The sequence below is a fragment of the Rhinatrema bivittatum genome, chromosome 2 (genome assembly GCF_901001135.1).
Source record: "Rhinatrema bivittatum chromosome 2, aRhiBiv1.1, whole genome shotgun sequence".
NCBI classification, from domain to species: domain Eukaryota; kingdom Metazoa; phylum Chordata; class Amphibia; order Gymnophiona; family Rhinatrematidae; genus Rhinatrema; species Rhinatrema bivittatum.
In genome coordinates, this window is record NC_042616.1 from 310982952 (window position 1) to 311002704 (window position 19753).

Here is a 19753-nt window from a genome sequence, read left to right on the forward strand (position 1 = left end):
GAGTCAGACGAACTGAACGAAATCACTGTGAACCTGGAATATGTAGTAGGCCAGATTGACAAACTAAAGAGTAGCAAATCACCTGGACCGGATGGTATGCATCCTAGGGTTCTGAAGGAACTAAAAAATGAAATTTCTGATCTATTAGTTAAAATTTGTAACCTATCATTAAAATCATCCATTGTACCTGAAGACTGGAGGGTGGCCGATGTAACCCCAATATTTAAAAAAGGCTCCAGGGGCGATCCGGGTAACTAAAGACCAGTGAGCCTGATTTCCGTGCCGGGAAAAATAGTGGAAACTATTCTCAAGATCAAAATCGTAGAGCATATAGAAAGACATGATTTAATGGGACACAGTCAACATGGATTTACCCAAGGGAAGTCTTGCCTAACAAATCTGCATTTTTTTGAAGGGGTTAATAAACGTGGATAAAGGTGAACTGGTAGATGTAGTGTATTTGGATTTTCAGAAGGCGTTTGACAAAGTCCCTCATGAGAGGCTTCTACGAAAACTAAAAAGTCATGGGATAGGAGGCGATGTCCTTTCGTGGATTACAAACTTGTTAAAAGACAGGAAACAGAGAGTAGGATTAAATGGTCAATTTTCTCAGTGGAAAAGGGTAAACAGTGGAGTGCCTCAGGGATCTGTACTTGGACCGGTGCTTTTCAATATATATATAAATGATCTGGAAAGGAATACGATGAGTGAGGTTATCAAATTTGCGGATGATACAAAATTATTCAGAGTAGTTAAATCACAAACAGACTGTGATACATTATAGGAGAACCTTGCAAGACTGGAAGATTGGGCATTCAAATGGCAGATGAAATTTAATGTGGACAAGTGCAAGGTGTTGCATATAGGGAAAAATAACCCTTGCTGTAGTTACATGATGTTAGGTTCGATATTAGGAGCTACCACCCAGGAAAAAGATCTAGGCATCATAGTGGATAATACTTTAAAATTGTCAGCTCAGTGTGCTGCAGCAGTCAAAAAAGCAAATAGAATGTTAGGAATTATTAGGAAGGGAATGGTTAATAGAATGGAAAATGTCATAATGCCTCTGTATCGCTCCATGGTGAGACTGCACCTTGAATACTGTGTACAATTCTGGTCGCCGCATCTCAAAAAAGATATAGTTGCAATGGAGAAGGTACAGAGAAGGGCAACCAAAATGATAAAGGGGATGGAACATCTCCCCTGTGAGGAAAGGCTGAAGAGGTTAGGGCTGTTCAGCTTGGAGAAGAGATGGCTGAGGCGGGATATGATAGAGGTCTTTAAGATCATGAGAGGTCTTGAACGAGTAGATGTGGCTCGGTTATTTACACTTTCGAATAATAGAAGGACTAGGGGGCACTCCATGAAGTTAGCAAGTAGCACATTTAAGACTAATCAGAGAAAATTCTTTTTCACTCAACGCACAATAAAGCTCTGGAATTTGTTGCCAGAGGATGTGGTTAGTGCAGTTAGGGTAGCTGGGTTCAAAAAAGGTTTCGAAATGTTCTTGGAGGAGAAGTCCATTAATGGCTATTAATCAATTTTACTTCGGGAATAGCCACTGCTATTAATTGCATCAGTAGTATGGGATCTTCTTAGTACTTGGGTAATTGCCAGGTTCTTGTGGCCTGGTTTTGGCCTCTGTTGGAAACAGGATGCTGGGCTTGATGGACCCTTGGTCTGACCCAGCATGGCAATTTCTTATGTTCTTATGTTCCTGCTGCGCACTGGTGGCACGTTCCTGCTTGCTCCTCTCAAGAGAGGCAAATAACCCTGGAATGTATACTGGCAAGATGATGCAACCTCAGCAGCCTTCCTGACGGACGCAAGCTCAAACCTAGTGCGTACCTCAGCCAGAGGAGTAGCCTCAGTAGTGGTAGCCAGAAGACAGATATGACTCGAACTTGGTCTGCTGTCGCGACCTCTAAAGATAATCTCACAAGAATGCCCTTTAAAGGATCTCTCCTATTTGGAAGCGAATTGTAAAAGTTAGCCAACAAGTGGGGGCGAATCCCCATTGCCTCAGCTACCGGAAGACAAGGGAAAAAGATCCCAGCACCCCTTACCCAGAAGAGCCAGGGGCAGAAGTTCTCAATGCTTTAGACCTTACAGGAACTCACAGTTCTAAGCACCCTGTCCTTCTGGAAGGCCCCAGTCCTTTCAGAACCAACAGACCAAGAGAGGAACAGGCCCGGGGGCAGGCTCCAGCCATGCCCCCCAATGAGATGGGGCCAATCCATCCATGGGAAGAGGAAATAGGAGGTCGACTTTCCCTCTTTTACCAAAGATGGGTGCTAAACATCATCCAAGAAGGTTACTCCCTGGAGTTCCACAGCATCCCTCAGGACAAATTTATGATGTCACCTTGCCACTCCCATACCAAGAGATTGACAATGGAAGCCACTCTGACAAGATTACTCAATCTGAAGGCAATAACTCCGGTTCCTGCGCACCAACAAAATATGGGGCGCTATTCCATCTATTTTATCGTTCCCAAGAAGGAAGGCTCATTCCGGCCCATCTTGGACCTAAAGAACATCAACAGTCATCTGCGGTTACTACACTTCCGCATGGAAACCCTTCGCTCTATAATAATGGCAGTACAACCAGGGGAATTCCTGACCTCCCTGGATCTCTCCGAAGCCTACCTTCACATTCCAGTCCATCAAGAGCACCAGCGTTTTCTATGCCTTGCGATACCGGGTCACCATTACCAGTTCCGAGCGCTACCCATCAGCCTGGCAACCGCCCCAAGAACATTCTCCAGAATTATGGTGGTCGTGGCAGCAACACTAAGGAAGGAAGGAGTCTTGGTACACCCTTACCTAGATGACTGGCTGATCAGGGCGAAGTCTTCGGAAGAGAGACAGCAGCTGACTAGCAAAGTCACCTTGGTTGGGTCGTGAACACGGGCAAGAGCAGTCTGCAGTCCTCCCAGTCTCTGGAGTAGCTGGAGGCCCAGTTCGACACCAAACAGAACAAAGTATTTCTTCCTCCCCCGAGGAGAAGGAAGCTGATGGAACAGCTACGACGATTGATGACCAGTTTGCGCCCCAGAGTATGGGACTATCTTCAAGTCTTAGGCCTCATGGCATCAGACCTGGAGGTCATTCCATGGGCAAGGGCCCACATGTGACCGCTCCAGCAGTCCTTGCTCTCACGCTGGAACCCTCTGTCCCTGGACTACTCAATTCGCCTCTAACTACCAGCAGAGGTACGTTCTCAGCTTCAGTGGTGGCTACAGGAAGACCATCTAAGCAGAGGAGTAAACCTATCCCCACCGAACTAGATCTTGCTCACCACAGATGCGAGCCTGTGAGAGTGGGAAGCCCACTGTCAGGAACTGACAGCCCAGGGACAATGGAGCAAGGAAGAAGCAGGATGGAACATAAACCGCCTGGAAGCTCGAGCAGTCAGACTAGCTTGCCTGCAATTCAGCCATAGACTCTGTGGCAAAGCAATTCAAGTAATGGACAACGCCACAGTGGTGGCCTACATCAACCGCCAGGGAGGAACCAGGAGCCAGCAGGTGTCCCTGGAGATAGATCCCCTCATGACATGGGGGAGATAAACCTACAAGGGATCTCGGCCTCCCACATAGCAGGAAAAGACATCTCAGCAGATTTCCTCAGCAGAAAGAGCCTAGACCCGGGGGAATGGACGCTGTCGACCACAGCCTTCCAACTGATTGTCAATTGCTGGGGTCTACCAGCCTTGGATCTACTGGCCACCTACCTCAGTGCCCAAGTCCCCAGGTTCTTCAGCTTCAGATGAGAGCCACACTCCCAAGGGATCGATGTCCTCATCCAGACCTGGCCAGAGGAAGTCTTACTGTACGCCTTCCCCCCATGGCCACTACTGAGCAAGGTCATCCGCAAGATAGAACACCACAGGGGACTAGTTCTACTAGTAGCCCCGGAATGGCCAAGACGCCCATGGTACGCAGACCTCACCTCCTCAATTAAAACACATATTTCCTTACTCTTACTGATACTGAAAATTCTCTCACATTTTAACATTCCATTTCCTTTCCTCCGCTTTTAACATAAAGCTGAATTACTACTCATTGTCTTTCACTGCATGTGACCCATCACCTCCACTTTTCTTAAAAAGCCAGGTCTTTCTTTCTGAACAATAAATAGTTTTCTTGCCGAACTTCATTAGGTGCGAATTCTATAATTTGGCTCCTATCACTGAGAACATTGTCTTATGGTTCTTCACCTTACCCTCTTCCCTCCCGTGGCGTAGCCACGGGTGGGCCTGGGTGGGCAGCTTCCCTCCCAATTTGGACCTAGCCCCACCCAACTGGCACCGGAACTGCAAGGCCGTCGCGGGATCCTATCCCCATGACGGCAAAGAGGAGGACCCAGGCCCGGTGTGCCATTCCATGCATTTGCATGGCACACAGGGGGAAGCGGTCCTGCGGCCGTATGGCCCACCAATCTTCCTGTTTGGTGGGGGAGTGGAAGCGCCGTGCACAGCTTCTGCATCCTCCCCCTCCCCCCCAAGTAGGAAGATCGGTGGGCCTCCTGGGGGAATTCTGTGCAGAAAATAGCAGAGGAGACCCCGGCATGCCGCAAACGGAGCGCGTCCCGCGGCACACGGGACACGCTCCGTTTGCGGCGAAGATAAAGGCCCAGCGCGCCGTTCATGGTAAAAAGGGAAGGTCCCCATGTGCCGCAAACGGTGCGCCCGGGCCTTCATCTTCGCTGCAAACAGAGAGTATCCCACGGGACCTGGGAGCCTTCCCTTTTCATTGCATGCCAGGCCTTCATCTTCGCCGTGAATGGAGCGCGTCCCGCGGCATGCCGATGAGAGAGAATGTGTGTCGGGGAGGGGAGGGTGAGAGAGAGCAGGAGGGTGTGAGTGAGCGCATGGGGGGATGCCGGTGAGAGAGAATGTGTGTGTGAGAGAGGGGAGGGGGTGTGGGGAAGGGGAGGGTGAGATACAGCTTGGTTGGTAAGAGAGGGAGTGGGGGGATCCTTGAGTGTGAGGTTCAGAGAGGGAGCCTATATGAGGGGAGGTGTGTGGGGGAGGGGAGGGTGAAAGAGAGCATGGGAGGTAAGAGAGGGAGGCTGGGGGGATGCTTGAGTGTGGGTTTCAGAGAGAGGGAGCCTATATGAGGAGATTGTGAAGGAGTGTGTATGTGAGAGATTGGGAGCTCGTGTGTATGAAAAAAGGATCGTGTGTATGTGAGGGTGCTAGCCTGTGCGAAGGGATTGTGTATGTGTGAGACAGAGCCTTTGCAAAGGGATTTCAGAGAGGGAGCCTATATGAGGGGAGGGGAGGGTGAGAGAGAGCAGGAGGGTGTGAGAGAGCACAGGGGGGGGGATGCCGGTGAGAGAGAATGTGTGTGAGAGAGAGGGGAGAATGTGTGCACGCATGTTATAAATTTGGGCATAGATTTGTGCGCACCGGGTTACGTGCACAAATCTTCGCCCGCGCGTAGGTACTAAAATCTGGCCCCCAATGTTCACATATCAAGTGATGTGCAAGCTTTAAGGTTCTTTCATTGTAAAAGATTTTTTCTTTAATATCCATGAACCACAAATTCTATATTATACTGCTCCTGCAGCGTTCTTATTTCTTAAACATCAAATGTCCCCCATTTCTCATTATAACCCTCTGTCTTATATTTCTCCCCACCAAGTTCTAAATTAAACTGTTCCTGCAGCATTCTTTTTCAGTTATCTCCCATGTCTCCCTAAAAATCCAATTTGACCTATCTATCATGCAAGCTGGCACCACGAGAAAAAGAAAATCTCTGAGATGATGCAAACTCAGGGTGCAGCTGCTTAAAATATGCCAATGTTTATCTATTGCTGATTGTATTGCCTGAACCCCCTATGTAAGGGTACGACACAAGTCAGTCTTTACCGTCTCTTTCTTTTTGGCATGGTAAAAATAACCAATCTTGATGACAATATTTGGCTCTTAAGTATACTTTGCAGATCCCTGGGGCAGGGAATCCCATCTGCAAGAACCAAGCACTCATAATCCACTCTTGTTGCTGAAATTCTTGTCTCGTGGTGTGCACAGGTCTGATCCGAAGAAATTGACTCACCGGGGAGGACTCATTTTCAAACTCCGAGGTGGGCACTGTCAAACCGAAGTGCATTGTTACAGATAGCTTTCGAAATAATGTGATCATGAGCCCAGACTCAGTTTTGCTTATCAAATCTAAAAAAGAAGTCGGCTGCTCATGGATAGATGCTGTGAATCTCAAATGTGGATCAATCCAGTCGAGCCATTCCACAAACTGATAAAGCCCAGTCACTGATCCTTTCCAAAAAATAAAAGCATCATCAGTGTATCATTTCCAAATGAGTAATGATGATTGAAAGTGCCCCATATACAAATTTGCAAGATCAGGAGCCATGGTGGCTCCTATGGCTGTGCCACATTCTTGTTGGTATAGTTTGTTAAATGCAAAACAAATTAGGCACTAGGGCTATTTCTAGTAATCACCTCAGAAAGAAGTGGGTATTCGCTGTGTATGTGAATGTAGCTACAAAAAAGCTTGCTACTTCACTCGCTTGCTGTTGTGGGATGTTAGTGTATAATGCCTCCACGTCCAGGGTGGCTAGATAAGTAACAGACACTTCACATACTGTTGTTGGCAAAAGTGTGATCAGATGCTGGGAATCTCGTTCATATGAGGGTAAAGACTCCATGGACAATATTCCTTCTAGGGCAACTTTATTAATATCTTTTTCATTAAGACAAGAGAAAGACCTGTTCTTTTCTAAATATTTTCAGACAAAGATCCGAATGTTTGTGGACAAAAGATACAGGTCTTTCCTGATGTTTCTTGGACAACTCACAATTCTTGTCTTATAAACAATCTGTTCTAGATATTGGGGCTAGTTTTTTCTTGAAATTCCCCTGTAAGTGCCAGATAATGTTCCAGAATAACAAGTTTGTGTTTATTGATCCTTTACATGACATCAGTAAATATATGAAGCTGTTAAAGAAATGGTTGTATTAGAAATAGTATCAGCATATCTGACCGGATCTTTTCCACCCCTCCTAGATGTGGGCTTGATATCCAAAGTTGTGGGATAATGATAATTTGTAGTGCATTGTTTTCTTTTGTTATAAATGTTATAATTTAATAACTTAATAAAAATTAAATTGAAAAAAAAAGTGGCAACAAATGGGGCCAAAAAGTGGTCCACAAAACAAGACAACAGCTCTAACAGTGAACCTCGATCAGTCACAATTGGTCAACATGGAAGGTCCGCTAACCTTTTGTGTATTTTTGGCGAGACATAATAAAACAGGCATTCTTGGATGATCTTTCTTCAAAAAAAGCTGCTTCTTTAACTGTAAGAAACCCCACCGAAAGAGCTTGTTGATCACATGCTGTACAACTGGTGTCAGATCATCTGACAAAGGTTTGTAACACTGTTGATTAGCCAATTGTCGATGTATCTCAGATAAATAACTATCCTGGTTCATCACAACTACTTTGCCACCTTTGACTGCAGGTTTAATTACGATATGGGGCAACGATTGCAACTCCTGTAGAGCCAAAAACAACTTGGTGAAATTGCAGTAGGTTTTTCGTCATTCAGCAACTATATGTTTAACATTTTGCTGATCCATTTGTTAAAAGGTCTTAATAAAGAAATCCTCCGTTCCCGGGGGAGCTCTACGTAGCTTTAAAAAAATGCATCCTTTCTAGATTGTATTTTACATCTTTCTAAATAGCCCATGCACCTAAATCCCCTATTTGAACAAAATGCAACTTCAAGAAAGGAGACAAAACATTTCTGAAACTGAGTAGAGTGTTTTTGGTCAGAGGTTAGTTAACAAATGAACAATGAAATTGTTAAAGTACTTTTAGTACTAGAGACCAGGGGTGGGCAACTCTAAGAACATAAGAAAATGCCATACTGGGTCAGACCAAGGGTCCATCAAGCCCAGCATCCTGTTTCCAACAGTGGCCAATCCAGGCCATAAGAACCTGGCAAGTACCCAAAAACTAAGCCTATTCCATGTAACCATTGCTAATGGCAGTGGCTATTCTCTAAGTGAACTTAATAGCAGGTAATGGACTTCTCCTCCAAGAACTTATCCAATCCTTTTTTAAACACAGCTATACTAACTGCACTAACCACATCCTCCGGCAACAAATTCCAGAGTTTAATTGTGCGTTGAGTAAAAAAGAACTTTCTCCGATTAGTTTTAAATGTGCCCCATGCTAACTTCATGGAGTGTCCCCTAGTCCTTCTTTTATCCGAAAGAGTAAATAACCGATTCACATCTACCCATTCTAGACCTCTCATGATTTTAAACACCTCTATCATATCCCCCTCTAGTCCATAAATGCTTCAAGCTGGTCAGGTTTTCAGAATAACCACAGTGAATATGCAGGAGATACATTTTTAGGCAATGGAAGCAGTGCATGAAAATCCTTCGCATGAATATTCAGTGTGGATATCTTGAAAACCCAACTGGCTTGCAGCACTTATGGACCAAAGTTGCCTACCCCTGTGCTAGCCTTTGCTTACTTGATTCAGTGGTGCCTCATTGATACCAAAAGCATTTTTTGTTCATGGTTTATATCAAAGAATGTTCTGATACCTCCTGAGGTAGGCCTTGCCTTCCTCCCGTAAGGCCCTGACTTTTGTTAGCAGGAAACACATTCCATCTAGAGAAGAATGTTTGCAGCACCCGCATAGGATTACAAAATTTTGGGTTCATAGGAAGAGGTTTTATGCCACTTTTTCTAAAAAGTGATTGTAGCCTGACGAAGGTAACCTCAAAACAGCAGATATAGACTCAGTGGTTGCAATATACCTGTACTTTTCCACAGAATAAGGGAACATGTTTAATAACTACTGTGGGCTTACAGTTATAACTTGCTTTGGCCTTATCCAGTACAGTAGTCAAGGAGGAGAGGAGGTGGTGGGTGGGTTATGAGGTTAGAGAGTTTTACACTTGTTCTGGTTGCATTCTTAAAATACTCTTTGATTATATTTTTTAAAAATCTGTATTATATATATAGGAAACAAACATATAAGTTGTCTGTTATCTTTGATGCACATTCAATGAAGAAGATTTAAGGATGCTATCCATACCTTCTTGTGGGTAACACATTTTGCAGTAAATCTTATTATTTGTGCAGGTTCAACACAATACGGATAAATCTACTACCCTGAAACTGGCGGACTTTGGCCTTGCGATGTATGTGACAGAACCCATATTTACAGTGTGTGGAACACCAACTTATGTCGCCCCTGAAATACTCTCCGAAAGGGGTAAATAACGTTGAAACATTTGTCAAATGATTTGCTGTTCTCTTTATTAACCGGCAAAATAGTTATAGCACATGCCCGGCACTGTGCAATCAAGGAATAAGCAAGGTGGAAGGTTGCAGCACCTACAGAGTCAAAAGTTATGACTTTTGCAAGCAAGCTAGCCATGCATGTGTAAAAGCTTTCAGATTCTTGGCTGTGTGAGGCAATTATTTAAATTTGTTTATCAGGAAAAATAGATGTGAAGACCAAGCTTTGTTTTCAGCAGGCCACATGAAACACACTAAAACAGCTGAATTCCATCAGCTCAATTTTACAGATTTCTAACAAAAACAGTTACAGATAAGTTTAGCTCTCAGATATTCATCTACAGCAGATTTGAAGTTAAGGGTAAAACATTCCTGAAGGAGAAGTAAAAGTTGATTCCAAAATGCTAAGATGGTGTAACCCCCTGTTTATTGGGGGTCGCCTTCTCTGCTTCGGGGAGCTTGAGGTAACGCTCCCGAAGTGAGGATCTTGATCTCAGTTGGGTCGTGGGCTGGGGGCAGCTTAACTGCAGGGCCAAACTGGGCATAGGGGACACACACACAGGCACTTCCAAAAAAAACCACTGTCCACATCAAAGACTTGTGCTCCAAATGAAAAGATAGTTTATTAGGAGTATCTTCAGTTATTGTAGGAAAATATAAATTGCAGCCTCACAGCAAATCCAGTAAGACTTCACGCTCGGTCTTTGAGAAAGCCTTAGACAATTTAGGTTACGGTCTGTATACACCACTCTTCAACCTGTACTAGGCCAAACAGCTTAAAATCTCTTCCCAAACCCAGTAAATCTAAATGTACTCACTTCAGATCGCTAATGGCTTCAAGCTACTCACTTCCCCCTGTTGCAAGAGGAGATAGGAGACTTTCAACCCTGTTTCCAGGATCCAACCAGGCACAGGTTTTTCCTTTTCTGGTTCCAGCTGGTCCCTTCAAAGTTCCTTTCCTTTCCAGTACTTATAATTCTTAAATCCAATTTCCAGTTGCTTCGCTGAGGCTCCCTACTGGAGTATCTCTGCCAACTCTTACCTCAGTATCCTGGTAGCCCTGGAGAGGGTCCCAGCTGCTGCCTTCTCTTGGCATGGTGAGCCTGGGGGAGCCCCCGCCCTTGCTCTAAGCAGGGTAATACGCCCTTTCCAAAACCCAGCCCCTAGGGGCTGAACCAGGCTGTCTGTCAAGAAATTCAGGACCACCCCTTGACCAACAGATAACCTTTTCTGAGCTGGAACCTTCCCTGTTCTTTTGCCCTCTCTGGTACTTCCCATGGGGGGAAATCACATTAATGCACTTTCTGCACATTACACTCTGCAATCCTTTCTGTGACACATAGGGGGCCACACTGGCACAAGAAAAGGACTTGTTCTCCAATTCTATGTTTCTTCTGGGAAAACTCAGCTTCATTTCTTCTGCTGGCCTCACAAGTGTAACTACTATATTTCAGAAGATTTTGAAAATAGAAGTAGCCTCTATCAAGCTCGATCCCAAGATTTTCTTTCTGAGTTGAAGGCCCCCAAAGTACTCAGGATGGTGGAGTGGAACAAAAATTGATTTACACAGCTACAAACTGAGACTGGACGAGCAGTAGCCCAAAACTGGAGCTGAAAAATGTTCTGGCATGATTGGTTGTGTAAGATTTAGCATCTGGTGACCATGAAAAAACTTTCTTCCTGCCTACCTGTGCGAACGCTATACACTGCAATCTTTAGTTTGGTTTCTTTTTCTGGATTCCATGGACATATCTAGTAATACAAGTCAATATTAACTATGTACAGATTTATTTTTTAGGCTCTAAATGGTGCAGTGGCTGGGGGGTGGGGGGGTGGGAGAGAAGAGGAAGAGTACTTGAGAAATAGTATACAAGGAATGATGAGATCGATATTCAAAAGCCATTTAGATGGATAACTGAAAAGCTACCTGTCTTAATGGCTACCCTACTATATTCGGGGGTATCCGGAGGTGTGACAGTGCCACTAAATATACCCTGCTAGTTAGCCGCATATGTTTTTCTGGCTAACTAGTCGAGCTACGTAGTGGCTGAAAATGAATCTCAATAATTGTATGCTTGTGGATTGAGTAAGGTTGAAAACGTTTATAGAATATGGGCAAATGCTGTTTAGGCATTTGGATGTGCAACAGCTGTGAGCCATATTGGGCAACCTTTTTTATTTCTCGTTTGAGCTGAATTGTGTTATTGCAAGTTTCTTTTATTTCTCCATCAACAAGAAGGGCTGAATTAGCCATGACTCGTGGGCATTCCTGGGAACTTTTGATTTCCTGTTACCCTGAGATTGTCGCGGGGGTGGGGGGAAGGACAGCAGTAGCATGAGCACAAACTTTCTCTTTCACACACTAGCACAGTCACATGTTCACTCACACACACACATACATGCTCATTCTCACATATTTACTTCTCTCTCTCATTCACACACATGCATGCATTTTCTCTCATATACACACACACACACACTTTTCTCTCTCTGTCATACACAATAGATGCACTCACACACATAGGCACACTCACTCCTCTCCCTTTTCCACATACTCATGCATACTCACTTCTCTCCTTCTTCCACACACATATATGCACTCACTCCTCTCCATTTTCCACACAAACACATTCACACTTCTCTCTTCCACACACATATATATATATATATGCACTCATTCCTCTCCATTTCCCATACACACACACACTCACTTCTCTCCCTCTTCCATACACATACATACACTCTCATACATACACATGCACACTCCTCTCCCTTTGCCACACATACCCATACATGCATAGACTCACACACACACATGCACACACACGTCTCGCCTCTTCCACACACCTATGCACTCTCATTCTGTCTTCTCACCTTGATCCTCATTAGCCACATGAATCTCCTCTTTCGCCAGCCCAGTGAGAAAAGTACTCCACTTCCTCCTCCTTCTGCAGCATCGGGCCCACTCTGCCATTGTTTCATTTTTGATGCGTGGCTCAACGCTGCTGCTCCTCCTCTTGCATCTGCAGTTTCTTGTTTCCCATGGGGGAGGGCAGCACTCCTGCTCGTCTCGCTCTTGCCATCTAGCTCCGGGCTTCATGTTGTCTTCCGTGACATGGGTACTGGCGCTCCTTCTTCTTTGAACATGCACTGTTCCAGACCCTTTTTCTTCCAGCTTTCTGCAGCAAGGCACCCAGAGTTTTCGGGTGTTGGCCCGGAGACCTGGCAATTTGTTCAGAATTTTGGAGTCTCTGGGCCAAATCCGGAGATTTCCCAGCTACACACATGGAGTGACATCATCAGACGATGCCAAATGGACCCATCTCTCAGCGCACATGCTCAGTAGAGAGCTTTTGCACTCTACTGAGCATGTGCAAGAGTACCCACACAAGCACTGCCTCCTTAGTTTCTTTATGTCTGTGCTGCCGCTCTCTTTTAATCATTCTTTCCCTTATTTCTAATTTGTCTGCCACAGCATTCTTTATTGCTGTCAAAAACAAAGGAAAAAATTGTTTCGATGGTTGAACTCCGTAGGTCTGCAAGTCTGCTTCTCCTCTCCATGGTGTTGAGTTGAGCATGGCTCTTCCTATTCCCAATCTGAATCCATTTGGGTCGAGCAAACTGTTGTAGTATGTTGTACTTGAGCCTGAGAGCTCCATGTTGCTTTCCAAGGTCTCATTCCCTGCCGTGGATTTTGAGGCTCCAAGAAGAAGTGCCAGCCTCTGGCTCCCAAGCTCCCATAATCTTTGCAGCATCCGGCTCTGTTGAAGTGCATGCCAGCATCTACACCATTGGCATTAATGTTGGATCATGGGCATGTGAGGGTGGAAAAGCAGCCCAGGCCATGATTGTTCATAGCCCATCCTGGATGTGTGCACCACCGGTGGCAGCTGAAATCCAGCACTGCCCGCACAGCAGATGGGTGCCACCAGCACACTGCTGGCACAGCTGATGCCTGGCACTGGCAGCTAAATCAAAGTCCATTGCTACCAGTACAGCAGAACCTGGTGCCACTGGTGCAATCATAGTCCAGTTCTGCTGATACAGTCAAGGTCCAGCACAAAGTCTGGTGCTGCCGGCACAGCAGAAGTTCAGCGCTACTGGGTGCAATTGAAGTCTGACACCTTCAAATAAATTTTGGTTTTTGGAGCACAGTTGAGCAAGAGGAAAAGTCTATCCAAGTGCTCCTCTTTCTTGCTTGGTTGGTAAACTATCCCTATCACACCATTCTTCCCTGATCCCAGATCAGCTGTTTCGGTGGGGGATGTTCATGGACAGCAACCAACTGTTCATTTGGAAACCATCTAGTTTCCATGGGTGAATCTAATAAAGAAAATGCCTGGAACCTCCTAGGAACATCCAGTCTAAAAGAAAAGGTGTTCTTCTCCAACATCAATCCACAGGGCACTGCTGTCCATAAACCGAAATTTCAGTATTGGTGAAGACTACCTTTACATCATCCATGTCCAAGGACATAGAAGGTACTCTTCAACCGATCCTGTCTAGGCTTTCTGACTTTCTCCAAGGGGAGTCCTTTTGCAACCCCAGGGATCTCCAGCATCTTCCCCCGGCAGGACATTCTTGCCTGGTACCATTGGGAGAACCTTCCCCTTCAGGCAGAGGTCCAGCCGCCCTTCGAGAGTGACATAGGGATTGGATCTTTGTTCAGTTTTATGTTCCACTGGATATTTCAAAAGTTTTATTCAAGTCCAATAAGTGGCTTTAAGAAGTTTTCAACTACTTCGCTAGTCTTTAACTTTCTGTTGTAGGCAGCTCACAATGAGGCAAATAGGGATATTCTATGGCACCGGGTCATTATTCAGCCCTCTTTTAAAATTCTTATCCTTTTGCCTGAAGAGAATTTATTAGTCTTGCCTTTTTAGGGCAATAAAAAATACAAATCCTGTAACACAATGGGAGAAACTGTAAAGAAATTCATAATTGATTTACATCATCTCCAATCACCTGAAGCTTTCTGGTCAACCTCCTAATGGATCGTGGTTAAATGTTTGCTGTTGTGGAAGTTCAGTTTCCTGTTATCAATCTTTCCTTCACCAGAAACCTTTTTGAGACAGCTTGACAGAGCTTTAGGACGCTGCATACTTAAAACTGTACCTCTGGCTGTGTGTATTGCCTTTTAATTTAGTTCTGTATATGATTTCCCTTTCAACAGGGTATGGATTGGAGGTAGACATGTGGGCTGCTGGTGTGATTCTTTACATTCTCCTCTGTGGCTTTCCCCCTTTCCGAAGTCTGAAACGAGATCAAGAAGAACTGTTTCAAATCATACAGCTCGGTGACTTTGACTTCCTCTCGCCTTACTGGGACAGCATCTCGGATGGTAAGTCTTTTATCATGTAGGTAGAGTGCCAGCCACAGAAGTGTGAAACACACTAGTTTTCATGGGATGTGTGCACAGCTTTTTCCATTGCGAGTATAAGCTGGCTGTATATGCATCAAACGAAGTGCATGCTACTGTCTTATCAGTGTGCATTTGCCATTGGCTGGCATGATATATAGCATTATTTTGCTAGGGAAGTTTATAGGCTACTCTATCCATATTAAAAAAATATATATACATATATACTGTATATATACACACATACAGTATATATAATCCAATGGATTCTTTAAAAGTAAACACCAGGAGCATGATTTAGCTGTTTTGTTCTTGTCTTTTCTCAGTTTGACCCACAATTCCATATTTGCCTCAGAGATCTCAATATCATTGGAATCCTTTCCTACAGCTGATTCACGATGATTTTGTGCACAGTTTTTGCTTGAATAATTTTGTTATTCTGCCGTATCTCACTTTGAGATTTTAGGCTATCAGGCTTATAATGAAATATAAACCCATAAGTAAATATACATACAGCTGTTCAAGAGATGTAAACAGGGTTTCCAGTCATCCCTAGGGGAAGCACCAAATACTTCTTCAGCTGAATAATTTGAACTCTTCCTTGAGGGCCAGGCCACTGTGTAAAATTACACAGTGTTCATATTTATATTAAAATTACCTCATATTTTCATGCTTAGGGAACACAGGAAGGCCAGCTACAGGGCAGTAAAGACATTTCCAGTTGCTGCTTTGTAAGACACAAAGCTGAGAAACCTTCCATGACACGGTATTAATATCCCCTTTTACCTCGACCCTGGAGATGAAAGTTCCTAAGCACTCGAGTAGCACAGCTGCTAAAATCTTTTTCCTTCTCTACTCTTAGCATGGTGGGAAGTGAATCTTAAATCCAAGAATATTTTCCCACTGAGTAAGTGTTCCACAATGAATTTTTATTTCGTGGACTAAAAGCCCTTTTATCTGTAGTTGGAACGTGAAAGTACAGAATTCCCCAAAGGCAGGGCCCATGGTGAGAAAAGAGTGGTTTCCTGAGCAGGACAAATGAGAAGTATTAGCTTAATGGTTGGGGAATAATGGGTTTCGCCGAGTGTCCTGAGTTGTTTGCATTTGCCTCAGTCATTCCCTGCTATAAGCATGATAGGGCTTGTGGTGTGCTGTGGCATAGCCCAGACCAGGGATGGCCAACTCCGGTCCTCGAGAGCCGCAAACAAGCCAGGTATTCAGAATATCTACAATGAATATGCATGAGATAGATGTGCGTGCACTGCCTCCACTGTATGCAAATCTATCTCATGCATATTCATTGTGGATATCCAGAAAACCAGGCCTGTTCGTGGCTCTCGAGGACGAAGGTTGGCCAGCCCTGCCATAGCCCTTTAAAGTGAGTGTGAATCCAGTAGCAATTACAGCATACAATAAGGACCTTCATTTTCAGTTTTTATTTCATTTTGTCTGGTAATTTATGCGTTCATTCTAATAAAGACAAAGGGGAGAAATCAGTGGACAAAAATGACTCGCCATTTTTCTGGGTAAACTGAAAACGAATGTCCCTAAGTATACGGTGCTTTGCCTGGTTAGGGTGACACTAACACAAGGTCAGAAATGGATTTGTAGTTACATGGTTAGTGACACCATGGAGGAATAAATAGTAGCTGGCAGCACTCCCACTGGCATCACTGGAAATCATATATTGAGGGAAGCATGTTGCAATGTAACCAAATCAGCGCTGCAAGGAACAGAGCAGTGGGTATTCAAGCCAGGGAGTACCATGGCAGTCATGGCTAGGGTTGCCAACCGGCTCCAGATTTTCAGCACTAGTCGATCCAGTCCTGGTTTTACCCCACTGCATGCTGGGACTTATTCTTATTTCCCTATTGCATTCCCTAAGGAAAAGCAAGACTGTAAGTACCTGCATGCAGGGGAGTAAAACCAAGACTTGGATGAGCCTGTGCTGGAAATCTGGAGCCAGTTGGCAAACCCTAGCCATGGCTCTCCCTCAGACTTCCACCGTTATCATTGTGGGTGTCAGAAAGGATACTAATCGTGTTAGTTTTTTGTGTGTTTTAAATAAAACAGCTGCCAAGGATTTGATCAGCAGGCTGCTGGTGGTGGACCCTAGAGAGCGTTACACTGCCAGACAAGTCCTGCGCCACTCCTGGATCAGTTCTGGAGGCAAGGCCAACGGCAGAAACCTGCAGCGGGAAGTGACCCTGAACATCGAGCGCCACTTCGCTGATCGCCGCAGGCAGGGCGTGCCGGACAAATAAGCTGCGCTGTGCTGTCGGATTTATGCGCCTAGATCAGAAGAAGCGTGCTGAGTTCTAAGAGGGGGCAATTTTGAATAGCCTGAATTATTTTCAATGTGCCTTTTATCCCACATACATTGTAGTCAGTTTTCAAAGGCAAGAGGCCGTGCACGGTGCACCTATTGTCCAGGCAGGCAGTCGAGCCGTGGCAAAAGTAGCTTTGACTTTGAAAATTGCTGTCTGGATGTATTTTGTCTTTCATAGCTTTGTGTACTTATGTGATCACTCAAAACCAGCATTGATGCCTCCTCTCCATTCTATGATGTCCCTTTCAGCGAGGGCCGAAATCATCTTTTTTTTTTTTTAATTAACTGTTACGTTAATGAACACAGCAAGAACCAGCAAATAGAAATGCAAAGAAATCATTTGTGAAAATACATAAAATCTTTTTTAAAATTTCAGTGTAAGATTAGAGAAATGCTGCAAAAAATGTAATAATGCTAACTTACAAAGACCATAAAACATAGCTCCAGAGAAGCAAAAATTTGAGTTGAGATCACAAAAAGCTGTTTTTTATTCTTTGTAATTTGAGAATATTTCTTGGTAATATCATAATTTGTTCCTTGGGTCAAGGGGGACACATATACCTCGATCTGCTGAACCACTATTAAGTGAGCTTGGCAGCTTGTAGTATGATGTTTAAGATGGATGTAGATGACTTACATGGCACAGGAAAGATATTGTCTTTCTTGTCCTGTTCACCTTCTTAGTGTGTATGAATTTCTTTCCTAGTTGGAACGTGCCTGAACTCTACCCGCTGTTATTTATGATGGGAGGGAGCTAAAGTCATGCAGACCCTCTTCATTGAAGTGAGGCCCCAGCTGTTACTCCTGATGCCTTACAGAACTCCCCAGCAAGAATGTCAGTCCCCAGTATCCTCAGACACCGGTAAACTTGTCCTCCCTTACTAACGACAGCTTTAGGTAGCAGACCATCCACCACTGTACAAGCAGAAGTGCTGTGGATTAGCTGGTCTCAGGTACTTTCACCAGAACGCAGTAGAAAACAGGCACCTCATTTGCTCAGTGTCCCAATCTGGGCAATCAGCATCCCACTGCTGACGCTATATGTGGTAATTTACCTCTTCTAACTTGATCTGGGTTTTCCTTAGAGAGTTGCACACAACCAAGAACAGGAAGTTCAAAAATAGTTGTTCACAAAATGTTTCATTCCTCTTATAGTTTGTCAGTGCCTCTTTAAATAGCTCATACATTCAAAAACAAAGGCCTTTATGTTGTGGATGTACAGTTTAGACTTTATATGAACATTCAAATCCTTTCAATGAAAAGTTAAACAAAAAAACAACCAGGTAAACAGAGGCAAACTAGGTTTAGAGCCTAATGATTAGGGCAGTGAGATGTAAACCAGGGTTCAAGTCCCACTGCTGCTCCCTGTGACCTTGGGCAAGTCACTTTATCCTCCATTGCCTCAGGTACAAAGTTAGATTGTAAGCTCACTGGGGACAGGGAAATACCTACAGTACCTGAATGTACTCTGCTTTGAAGTGGCTGAAAGGTGGAATACAAAAATAAAACACCACTTTGAGTTTAGCCAGCACAGGAAACTATCAGAAGAAGGTCATGGTGAGACATTCAGGCCCCTGTTGCTTTTACCTGTTTAAATATGGCCTTACATGACCATCCCCTTGGCTCAGGTAGCAAGTATTGTACTCTTACCATGCAGAGAGTCCCCAGTTCAATCCCCAGATCAGTTCTTCTGCTCGCTGGATTGACCAGGGCACAGACTTATGGGGGAGGGTGACGCCTAGTTCCTGGATTCAGGGGCCTGGATGCAGCCCTGGTGCATGGTCCCCAGCCTAGGACTATCACTGCAATGACCAGATGAGGTAGGTTTGGGGAGGGAAAGATATCAAACAGAGGAAAATAATCCCCGGGTAGTTGCAAATGGAGATCAGGGTGCCAGATCCCAGCCTTGCTTCCAGTTGAGCTGGAGGTACAAATGAGTGGTATGGTATAGAAAAAAAAAAAAGATATTCCAAGAATGTGACATTTACAGCACCTTCTGCCTTTGGTTTAATAAATGAACTTATTTTGCCCCCTCCCCCTGCTTCAGAGAAGCCCTTGGGGTGTAGGCCCCACCTGCTCTACCTGAGTTACATGCTCTTGTACTCTGGTCCAGAACCTCCTGCTCTCATAACATTCGCATGCAAATCTCCCAGAGCTTTCCAAGAGCCCACAAAATGGAAGAGAAAGCTCACCTAACCGGGACTCACCAGTACACGCTGCGCAGTCCACAGCTTTGGCAGCATCTCCCCACAATCGGCTTATTTCAGGGTTTTAACCCCGTCCTGTCCGTTCCGAGTGTAGGTTCTGTTTGATGAACTGGTGGGGGAGAAGGCTCCCGTGGTTACCCACTCCAGTCTTCTCAGAGGATGCTGCTGAGCTCCCTGTAAATTACAGTTAGGAGCCTGACATACAGACTCGGGCACCGGTACTACATTCATAGTTAGGTGTCAGAGTCACTGCTAGCTAGAGTGAGATACAATGCTCTCTTCAAGGAGAGAAATAACACTCCTTTGATGTCGAAGGAGCAACTGATCCCTAATAGATCCGCAGTACTATAAACCTTCATATGCAGTTACCTAGGATTTCCCTCCCACTTTACCTACTCCCTCTCTTCTTCCAGCAGTGTAACTCATCCATCACAGCAATAGCTCCGAGTCACAGGCCACAGAGTGTGGCACCGTCCAAAGCTGGGAGCACATGCACCTTGAATCCGGCCACTAGGGGTTATGGTTCAGCAGTGGCTGGAACTCCCGTCTGCCTTGGAAGCATCTCC

The 19753-nt window shown here is 44.8% G+C and overlaps 1 protein-coding gene across 1 annotated transcript in view; it reads left to right on the forward strand.

The window, feature by feature from the left end:
- DCLK3 (doublecortin like kinase 3) overlaps positions 1-19016 on the forward strand; it is a 75241-nt gene extending 56225 nt beyond the window's left edge. The window contains exons 3-5 of the mRNA XM_029589709.1: positions 9134-9266; positions 14466-14633; positions 16725-19016. Of these exons, the coding sequence (XP_029445569.1) occupies positions 9134-9266; positions 14466-14633; positions 16725-16915 (492 nt within the window). The 3' untranslated portion in view covers positions 16916-19016. The remainder of the gene's footprint in view (positions 1-9133; positions 9267-14465; positions 14634-16724) is intronic.
- The last annotated feature ends 737 nt before the right edge of the window (positions 19017-19753 follow it).